Genomic DNA, 10,957 nt, shown 5'->3' with positions numbered 1-10,957 from the left:
AGAGGGAGGGAGAGAGAGGAGGGAGAGAGGAGGAGGGATGAGGGAGAGGGAGGGGGAGGGAAGGAGAGAGGAGGGGAGAGGGGGAGAGAGAGGAGGGAGAGGGGGATGAGAGGGGGAGGGAGAGGGGGAGGGAGAGAGGGAGGGAGAGGGGGAGGGAGGGGAGGGAGAGAGAGAGGGGGAGGGAGGGAGAGGGAGAGAGAGAGGAGAGAGAGAGCGAGGGAGGGAGGAGAGAGGAGAGGGAGAGAGAGGAGGAGGGAGGGAAGGGAGAGAGAGAGGGAGAGGAGGAGGGAGGAGGAGAGAGAGGGAGAGAGGGAGGGAGGGAGAGAGAGAGGGAGAGAGAGAGGGAGAGGGGAGAGAGAGAGGGAGAGAGGGAGAGAGAGAGAGAGGGAGAGAGAGAGAGAGAGGGAGAGAGAGGAGGAGGGAGAGGGGGAGAGAGGGGGAGGGAGAGAGAGAGGGAGGAGGAGGGAGGGAGAGGGAGAGGGAGAGGAGGAGGGAGAGAGGGAGGAGAGGGGGAGAGAGAGAGGGAGAGGAGAGAGAGTGGGAGAGAGGGAGAGGAGAGAGAGAGGGAGAGAGGGAGAGGAGAGAGAGAGGGAGGGAGAGGGAGGGGAGAGAGAGAGAGAGAGAGGGAGAGAGAGAGGGAGAGAGAGAGGGAGAGAGAGAGGGAGAGAGAGAGGGAGAGAGAGAGGAGAGAGAGGGAGAGAGAGAGAAGAGAGGGAGAGAGAGGGAGAGGGAGAGAGAGGAGAGTGAGGAGAGAGGGAGTGAGTGAGAGAGAGGGTGAGAGAGAGGGAGAGTGAGAGAGAGGTGAGAGAGAGAGAGGGAGAGGAGAGAGAGGGAGGAGAGAGAGAGGGAGAGAGAGGAGAGAGGAGAGAGAGGGAGAGAGGGAGAGAGAGGGAGAGAAGGGAGAGAGAGAGGGAGAGAGAGGAGAGAGAGGGAGAGAGAGAGGGAGAGAGGGAGAGAGAGAGAGAGAGAGAGAGGAGGAGGGAGGGAGAGAGAGAGGAGGAGAGAGGAGGAGAGAGAGGGGGAGAGAGAGAGAGAGAGGGAGAGAGAGAGAGATGAGAGGAGAGGATAGAGGAGGAGAGAGGAGAGAGTGAGAGAGAGGCAAGGAGAGAGAGAGAGGAGAGAGAAGGAGAGAGAGAGAGAGAGAAGGAGAGAGAGAGGGAGAGAGAGAGAGAGAGAGAGAGAGAGGTGAGGGGGAGGAGGGAGAGAGAGGGAGAGAGAGAGAGAGGGGAGGGAGAGAGAGGGAGAGAGAGGGAGAGGGAGAGAGAGAGAGAGAGAGAGAGATTCCATGCAAGTTCAGGCTACCATGTTTCTTAATTGATATCTCCTACTCATTTCTGCTTTAACCAGTGAAATCATATTTTCTCAGATATTATGAACTGAAGCAATAAGATTCATTGTATACAGAATTTTAATGGGAACTATTTTTATGCTAGCTTCTTAGACACTTTCAGTGTCCATTAAAGACATCAGAATTTGTTTAGGAAGATTCTGCTAATTTTTAAAGGCAAATTCTCTTTCAATTGGGTATTGTGAAATAAAAAGGAGACAATCTACCAGGTGTGGTTATCGCTCTGCTATGATCCTTTAATTAAACCATAATTTAATACCCCTACAGCCAAATCATCTTTCATTTTCTTTTTGAAGGTTGCTTTAGGCAGAAAAGAGATTGCATATTTGTAACACAATGCCATTTTTATTAATTTCAAACTCAGTATCAGCTCGAGGAAAAAAATATTATTCAACTGAAACACATGTTAAATGCACTGGAATAAAATCAGAATTCGTCTCATCTGCTTGGACGGAAAATAGACAGCCCCTTTTTATAACCAGAATTTAGATGATCTTCCATGCTATGAAAACACTTAGTACTGTGGACGTCTGATAATAAAGAAGTTTGGTGCCAAATCTGACCAAGATTTGTGATAAGATCTTCAGGGGAGAGATGGTGAATGAAGACCATGGCAAGCTGAAGAGACACAACACTGGTGTGCAGGCGATTACTGATTGAAAGTTCCGCATCTTCAGCATGTCTTGAACTGTCGTTGCCTCAGAAAGCCGATTTGGCACTTAGAGGAAAAAGGGGCAGGAGCCGGGGCGGGGCTGCGTCTCCTTGGGTGACCGCGAGTGCCGGTCGGCAGTGGGCGGCTATAAAAGCAGCGCCAGCGGTAAGATGAGCGGGTTAGTGTGTTGCTGAGTTTGGGACGGTGTGGCACTGAGTCACTGCCCTGGGTGGATTCAGTGCCGAGCGGAAGGAGGGTCGGTCCCCGTGTGGAGAAGCTACGGGACCGCGCTTGGCTCCGCTGCCCGCGGCGGGGTCCGGGCGGTGATAGCATGGTGGATGTGTTCAGCGGGCGGCTCCTGGTCAGCAAGGATGGCCGCAGCGTGGACCCCGAGGAGGCCCTGCAGAACAAGGTTGTGGGCTTGTACTTCTCCGCCGGCTGGTGCTCGCCGTGCCGCGACTTCACCCCCGTCCTCTGCGACTTCTACACGGAGCTGCTGGAGGAGACCGAGCCCCCCGCCCCCTTCGAGGTCGTCTTCATCTCCTCCGACCACAGCGCCGAGGAGATGGTGGGCTACATGCACGCCATGCACGGAGACTGGCTGGCCCTGCCTTTCCACGACCCTTACAGGCAGTGAGTACCGGCGGCCGCGACCCTCGCCCAGCAGCCCGCGGCAAGGGAGCTGATCTGGTGCAGCTGTCGGCATCTCTGCCGGCATCCCTGCCCCAAGGGCCGGGGGAGGGCAGGAACGGTGGGCACGTTAACATGGTGTAGCGTAACAAGGCAGTCCCTGGTAAAGAAGCTCCCCGGAACCTCCACCTCTGCCCTCTTGATCCGTGCCTTCCTTTTCGCTTGAAGTCCCTGGAGCCCAGTTTGCGGCGTCTCGCGAACGTGCGCCCGCCCGGAGCAGCGGCTGCCGCTGTCTGTCCCTCCGCGCCCAGAGAGCCATGCCGCCGGCTGACACACACTGCAACAGCTTGTGCTCTCTGCAGAGAAGTAATTTGGATTTAGCCCATCCCATCTGTAAAGATCGCGGTTTTGTGTACGTAGTTTAGGATCTAAAAGATCTTTGAAGAAGAGTAAGTAAAGACCCCAAGTACTAACACGATGACATGAATAGTGAGTTAAAAAGAAACTAATGGCAAATTAGGATCAGGTGATGGTTTTTCAGCACGGCAGTAATTATTATGGTTGCTCTGCAATGTCTAGATTAATGCTCCGCGGGAAAAGGCGAATGAAGAAGGAGCAAAACTCCTAACTAAACTTGGAGGAGAGCGGGGCAAACTGTAAAGAATTTCAGAGAGCTACAGTAACAGCTGAGTTTAGCGGTGGTACATGCTGCATATGGTGACTTGTATGTAAAATTCTGTGCTGATAGGTTTCTGAAGGGATGTTCCTGTCGGTAGCTTGCTCGTGAAACAGCAAAAGGAAAGGACACGACTGTAAGTAATGGGATGAAGCATAATATCAAGAACTGCTTTGATGATCCAAGTCAAGTGTGGAGACTCATTTGAATGACTTTGAGAAATCTGATTTAGCACCTATCAGGAAGTATAGATTGGGATTACAGGGACCTAGGTAAAATGTTTAGGACCACTGAAATGCCTGTAACCGGGACTTAAAATAAGTCTAAATACTGGTTAAGGGATTCCCCTCCACCCTGCCTCTCCCCGGAAATAAATAGGTTATGGAAAATATTGTTACAGATGACATCAAAGTCAAGGAGTTAATGTGAATGTTATGTGTAGATTGGTTAATGAAACTCACAGCCAAATTTACTCTTCTAAAAAAGAACTCTACCGTAGTGCTTCTAATAATTTCTAGTTTTCAAGCTTTCATTTAACTCTAGATCCATTCCAGAGTGCTACCTGGGACAGAGCTCAGCTACTCATTCAGTGGGGAGAAAGTTTAATAATCATGTTTTGTCAATGCACTTCGACAACCTCAAGAGCAAAGGACCTGAAGCCATCTTTCCTCAGCTCATTCCTGCATGTCAGCTGCCAGTTAATATCAGGCCCTTTAATGACAGTTTTGATTGACTTTCAGATAGGTTGAAATGGCAATGATGTTTTCCATAATTCTCCAAAATCATCCTGGACAGTAATTGTACTTAATAACTACTAATCATGATAGAATGCTGGCAAGTTTCCTGATGGAAATGTAGCACTTGAAGTCTCTGCATCCTGCAAGCTGTTCAACATAGCCCATTTGAACGCACTTACAGCTTCAGCCTCTGTGGATTAGAGGTCTATTTCTGACATTTCAGGTCATGTGGAGTGAAGGTCTAGAGACAGATTAATTGGCTTTTCTGTGGCAGCCTGTGATGTCCTTCAGAATCATGTAGAGAAACATCTCGACAGATAACTTTGAAATCATAGTTACTGCAGAACAAAGTGCAGAGGCATACGAAAAAGCAATGTCTTTGAAACTGTGTTTCTTGCAAGTAACAATAAAGGCCTGTGTGGAGCTGTTCAAGGTGCTTGGGTTGGATTAATTTGTAATTTGGCATCAGGGATACTGGTGAATAATTCTAGACTTAGAGCAGATAGATGTGCATTCACTAAACCAAACTATAATTCTGGCTAGATCCTAGTTCTAAGTAAGAGTATAATTTAAAAAATAATTTTATTAATATTATTTATTAATTTCTTAGTTCATATTTTTACAGTTCCATTGAAAATAATTTTAATTGCTTACTTTGTACACCATGTAAAGAAGGCATTTCAGTATCTTCAGTGAGGTTAAACTATTCTAGCAGGTTAGTTCAGTGTTTAAGATACATATTTGCAGCATAGACTGCTGTCTCTTGTAGACACCATAGACCCAGTTTTAAGTCTGCCATCTAAAACACATTTCAAATGGAAGTGTGGAGTTTCATGGTAATGAATTTTGTCTTGTTAAGAAGTAGCCAGCATCCCTACTCATAGTGTATAAAGTTTTAAAACTGAAGTGTTAAACAAAATACTGAATTCAAAGCAGGATCTGTGACTCTTCCATGCTGTCAGTCCTATTTCCTTGAGGAGGGACTGCACCTTTACTACTTCATATGGTCCATGGCATAACTAATAGGAAATACTGTTGCTTTGACTGTCTGCAAGTTAACTTAAAGTTTTTTTGCTGCCCAAGGCACAGGATTTTGATCCTTGAAGGGGTGGTGTGAAGACAGTCTAGTATGAAGTGGGCACTAGGAGCAGAAAGGGAATAATAGAGAGGAAAAGCAGATGTAGGACAGAACAAGTCAACAAAAAAATGGTAGTAAATGGGACTGATGTTTTAGTTATGATATACAAAGACATACTGCTGCGTTTTTACTAAACCCTGTTGTGAAAGGTATCATTCTCTGAGAGGGTGCCTAGCCTGTGCAGTAATTTTTGCAGGTTTCCAGATAGGCAGTAAGTATTACCGAGTCTATGACCTGTACACCTCAGTGAAAATTAGAATGACAAAATTCCTGTAAAAGGTTAATAAAACGTTTGTATTTACATTTTATATTAGGAAGTTTTAGGTGTGAGGGTGGTCTGGCACCTGCAGAAATATTGAGGGAGGGAAGTGTTGTTAAAAACAAAGGCAGAAGAGGGATGTTAAGTATCTGAGCAGTTAGGATCAATTGCCTGTTCTTAGTCTTTTCAAACTAGCCATTCCAGAATCTCAACTGACACTTTGAAATTGAATCCCAACCATATCCAACTAACATTTGACAATGCAGAAATTTCACTTCATGAAGAAATTTCTGCAGCTTTTATTGTTGATCATAGAATGTTCTTCGGTCAGTTGGTGTCAGCTGTCCCAGACATGACTCCCCAGCTTCTACTGGATGGCATGGCAAATGGGAAACAGAAAAGGCTTTGGTGCTGTATAAGCACTGCTCAGCAATAGCTAAAACACTGGTGTGTTAGCAATGCTGTTTTGGTAACATGCAAGCTACTGTGAAGAAAATTACCTCTGTCCCTGCCAATGTCAATACTGTCTAGAAATACAAAGTCTGTGCTCTTACAAATTTTCATCCAGCCTTTCTGTAAGCATCAAAAGACTAAAAATTGCTATGACTTCCAGTTTGTCTCAATGTTTTTGGTCCTGTGCTGGGCCAGGAGTTGGACTCAGTGATAATTCTGGGTCTTATTTTAACTCAGCATATTCTGTGATTCTTTGAAATGAAGGTTGCCCTTTTATGTTCATGGCCCAGGTCTCATACTTCAAAGGATTTTGGTTGAAAGATTCCCTGTGCCTGTCCAAAGTTTACTCATTCAGTCTTCCATAGCTGTTGTGGGTTTTTCTGTTGTTTTGGTTTTGTGTTGTTTTGGGTTTTTTTGTTAATAGCTTCCCCTTCTGCTTTGTCTGCTTGGGTCTTAGATTTTTTTCTAGTCACTAAGACACAGAATATGCCTTTATTCTTTACTGTGGATAGCTAGTCAACTGAGCAAGAATGTTATCATTTACATCACTATATTTTACTGTTAAGTTTGAGAGAGTTGAGTTTGCCTTTGTAGCACATGGTATTTCTATTTATGGTCAATGATTTCTTAAGTTATTGCTTGGGTTATCTCATGGCATTAATGTAATCTGTGCATGTGAATCATGGGATTTTACATCGCTGTAGGAGAGGATGATCTTAACAGGTTTAAAAAGTCATTTTTGTAAGCACCTACAAAGTGATCAAGAAGCATTTTCAGCAGAACTGCTCCTGAGGTCCACTCATCTTGCAGGTTGCACGCAAATGTAAGCAAAATCTACGCATGTTTGGGTCTGGTTTGATGCAAGCAACCTTTAGCCCAGAGGCTTTGTAAACAAGATGCCATACTGGAGTGGATCAGCTGTCTATGCTTTCCCTTAGGAAAACAAAGCATAAGTTTGGTCTCCATAGCAAATTACCTTCAGCTTCTTACTGTTCTGTCTGTGATTGTTACAATTGTGTTAAACATCCCAGGATAATTTATTGTCCACTGAATCAATAAAAAGCATCTTCCTCCCATCTTGTCATTCAAATGGTATGAGGTGATAGTATTTTGCATGGTTTCAATATAAACTTGCTTTGGAATGCTGTTTTTATCTCCCTCATTTTAGCAGATTAGGGAAAAAGGTCATGGAGTTTCTTAGTTAATTGCTTTTATTTCAGAATTCACCGAGAAATAATACCTGTTTTCATACCTTATTATTTCTGGTTTTGTAGTATTTCCTGTGTTATTGCTCAGCCAACAAAATGGCAGAGCAGAGTCCTTCACCTGTTAATTTTTCTTCTCTTATGGAAAAATACAGAAGTCGTGTTTCAGGGATGTGTTATCTGGGTCAGTATTTCACATAAGTCTTATTTTCTGTATTTTGACTCTTCTCCCCCCCGCCCCACATCGCCCCCCAGGAAATAATTGAGAGTGTCTTTTTGTTAGTGTCATGTGTTTTTAAACTATGTCTATATTTTCTTCTATTCAAATTTCTTTAGCATTTGAACCCCACACAGCAAATGTTCTTGCTTGTGGTGGTGCTCAGGCACTGTGTTTTTATTTAGTATTTAAATTTTGTTTTGAGAGAGTTGTTGTTCATATTTTGGAATTTGGTTATTCTGTTATTGCTTGGCTTCCGTATGTCCCTTGGTTCTTCTAAAGGTCCTTATTTCTGTTCACTTTGATATAAGGCAAAGTAGAAAGGTAATTTTCCATACACCAGATTACACTTGCTTTGGCAAGGTTGTTACTTTTAGCTCATCTATTCACTTAATCTGTTTCTTAAACCCCTTCTGAAACATGTGACTTCTTCCTCAAAACTGATTACATTTTTCCAGACATAACTTAGACTGCACAACTTGTATCTTAGGTGTGGATTTTATGTTCCTCACAGTTTCTGTTAGATGTCAGTCACCATAGTTTGCATTTCCACCTCTGAAATTGTGGATTATTGCTTATGAGGACTAAGCACTAGAAGGGATTTTCTTTAACTTCTACCTTTTAAAATGAACATTAGAAATTCAGTAGAATCTATAATGTTTCATTCATGGTTCTCTACTGTGAACATCTACTACAATTAATAGATGTGCCAAGGAGGTAGGAATAGTTTTTCTACCTTTTAGCTTAGTTTGAATAGGGTGAAAAAACCACTTCATGTGCTTCTGACTCTGTGACCACCAACCTGATTCTCTGCCTGCTGAGCTGTGTTCCACAAATGCTTCCTTTTCTTATTTGTGCTTTCAGTGTTAGTGAAAGTAATGGGTTTGCCACTGCTGTGTATTTGGAAAGAATTTGGTTTTACAGTGTCCTGATAAACACAGAAGGGGACTTCAGATATTTGTTATCTGTTTTTCTTTCTGAGTTGGAACTGGGGCAATGAGCTGGTTCTGGAGTTTCTGGAAATGCTAGAAAGTCACCCTATTGACCTACACTCTTGGCAGATAATTCTGCTTTTATCTGATGCCTCTTGAGAAGTTCAATAAGCTCAGAGCTTTCCTACAGTCTTGTAATTGCCACAGTTGTGATTTAATAAAATTCATGCCAAAACCCCCAAATTTTCAGTGCTAATAATTAAGTTTTCGTTTCAAAAATTTGTGTCCTGAATTTTGCTTTTTCATTTGCATTGAATGTCAGCCTTTCAAGGGAGATGGATTTCTTGTTTAGAAGATATGGTCATTCCATAAACACAGAGCCTTGTGCCTTGTTCTTTACCTCCTCTTTCTTTTGTCCTGTAGCAATCAAACTGGGTGATGGGTATTAAACTGTTTTCCTTGAGATGTTTGGTTTTTTTCTTGCCATTTCTCTGGCCTGTGTCATGCTCAGCTGAGGTGGCTTCCTGTGTGGTATCCTCTGATATTCTCCTGTTTTTCATATTTCTTTAGTTTGCATCTTACTCATTTCTTTCAACTCATCTATGTAAACAGTGAATTCTGTTTACTACTTTGTGTGGATGATAGAGCACAAATAGCAGACTTTCTTCTCTGTCATGTGTAATTAATAGTCATGCCTCGTTATTTATCACGTGTCAGTGTCATCAAGTGTTTTTGTTCCTCTTTATATGTTTTGTGTCCTCTAGACTTTTCCCTCACAAATGTTATTTTTATTTCATGTGTTAATAATCTGTTTTCAATTTATCTTTAAGTCTGAGAGTCTCGCCTCCTGTGGAAACCACAGGCAGCAATGAAGAGCAGTTACAGGAACAGTGCTGCAAGTTTCTGAACTCCCAGAGCTATGTTTCATCATGTAGGCTCCCAGCCCAGTGCTCTGTCTCAAGCTCTGAGGAAGCCTAGCCCCTCCACATTTCTGTTGTCCCATTTTTCCTGACTGGAGTAGCCTCCATAAGAGATTAGGAGTTTTCTTTAAATGCTCTAATGGTGTGTTTTATTTTTAATATTTCCCCCTCAGTGATCTGAAGAAGAAATACAACATAACAGCAATTCCTAAACTGGTGATTGTGAAACAAACTGGAGAAGTCATTACTGACAAGGGAAGAAAACAGATCAGAGAAAAAGGACTATCCTGTTTTCGGAATTGGCTCGAGAGTGCAGATATCTTTCAGAATTTTTCCAGCTAAAAAGCTGGCAAATGAAAGCGAAAAAAGGCATCATGGAAAACTTGGTAGAGCTCTGAAAAGACTGTTGCCTTCTTCAGGATAAGAAGTGTAGGGATCAGAATTCAGCTTCCAGCAGTGAGGAACTGACAAGCTTAAACAGCAGGCCTTAGTCAACAGAGGCTGAAAGAAATCCTATCACCTAAGAAACCAAAGTTCCCTCATAAGACCTGTTGATGTTCAACCATGCTGATTAGCTGTCTCTGGCTCCAAGATAGAGATGGAGTTTAAGATGAATGTTACCAACTCCTGTTGAAACCCTTTGTTTTCTTCCCCCCATGTAAATCCCTGTTGTAGAAAATATTAACTAATGGTGCAACATAGCCAAAACTTGTATAATCCCCTAGTTACATATATTACCATAATCCATCCTCCTTATTAACATATCCTAGCCCCAAGACTTTTAAATTGTAAGTCGCATGTTCAATAAACATTCCAGTTTTTACCTCCATATTGGGGATCAGTAGCTTTTTAAACTCTCACAAAGGGTAAGGCTTATTTGTCTTTGCTTGTAAACATATTTTATTTTCTACTTGAAGATCAGCTATTCCAATAAGGTGTAAAATGCAATTATTGTTTTATTTATATTGTTCTATCTACTGTATTCAGTATGAACCAAAGCATTCCTAATAATACTGAAGAACTTCAAAAGTATAGTCTGTTTATAGACAGTAATATTGGAAATCTGTGAAGTCTATGCAAACAATTTGCAAAACTGGTACAGCAAAAATAAAAGCAAACCCCCCTATTTTCTTGATGAGAGGTTTTTTGTGATTAGCACATTTTATTAAGAAAATAAAATTGTTTTCTTTAATAAATGTTTATGAAATGTCTCTCATGTGTTCCTTATCCATCTAACCAATACAATCAGCAAATACTATGATTTTTAAACAGAACATATTTGTTTTCCAGTACTGAAGAAATATTATTTTATTTTACTTTGTGTGGACTTTATTTACATTTATTTATAGTTCTTGGTTTTTCTTATCCCTGGATTTTAAATCTTAGCACTATAAGCTAAATTTCAGATTGGAACAAAATGGTCTTTAAAGTGTCTTCCAATACAAGGCATCCTATGATGTTTGCTCTCAAGTTAACGTCAGGTCAAATATAAGAATAAAACATTTTCCATCTTCTTTTGCCAAAATGTGTGGAAACAAACATCAAGAACAACATCAACTCTCTGATGAATGCTGAGGTTGTATCTAAAGTACAGCTTTACTGTACAGTTTACAAGTTGATTTGCTTGTATTCCTCACCAGTTGTTATGGCCAGCTTTGATAGCCACTGTTCATGACTGGGGTCGCAGGCCAAACATGCATGCCATTAGTGAGCTAAAGGAAAACTTCCTATTCAAGCCAAGTGTTAGCTGATTATGTTTGAAAGACTTTAAAAGTGTTATTATTAGTCCA

At 42.4% G+C, this 10,957-nt stretch overlaps 1 protein-coding gene across 1 annotated transcript; it reads left to right on the top strand.

The window, feature by feature from the left end:
• The first annotated feature begins 2,125 nt into the window (after positions 1–2,125).
• NXNL2 (nucleoredoxin like 2) lies at positions 2,126–10,134 on the top strand. Its single transcript, XM_071580826.1, has 2 exons — positions 2,126–2,633; positions 9,341–10,134. Exons 1-2 carry the CDS (start codon positions 2,332–2,334, stop codon positions 9,507–9,509), a joined length of 471 nt encoding a protein of 156 aa, XP_071436927.1. The 5' UTR covers positions 2,126–2,331; the 3' UTR covers positions 9,510–10,134.
• The last annotated feature ends 823 nt before the right edge of the window (positions 10,135–10,957 follow it).

This window comes from Pithys albifrons, chromosome Z (genome assembly GCF_047495875.1).
Source record: "Pithys albifrons albifrons isolate INPA30051 chromosome Z, PitAlb_v1, whole genome shotgun sequence".
Taxonomy (NCBI): Eukaryota; Metazoa; Chordata; class Aves; order Passeriformes; family Thamnophilidae; genus Pithys; species Pithys albifrons.
The sequence above is the reverse complement of the archived record's forward strand: the minus strand, read 5'-3'. Positions and strand labels throughout refer to the sequence as shown.

Coding starts and splice junctions, on each gene's coding strand:
- NXNL2 (XM_071580826.1), top strand. CDS start 2,332: ATGGTGGATGTGTTCAGCGGGCGGCTCCTGGTCAGCAAGGATGGCCGC. Junction 2,634..9,340: donor TTCCACGACCCTTACAGGCA/GTGAGTACCGGC, acceptor TTTCCCCCTCAG/TGATCTGAAGAAGAAATACA.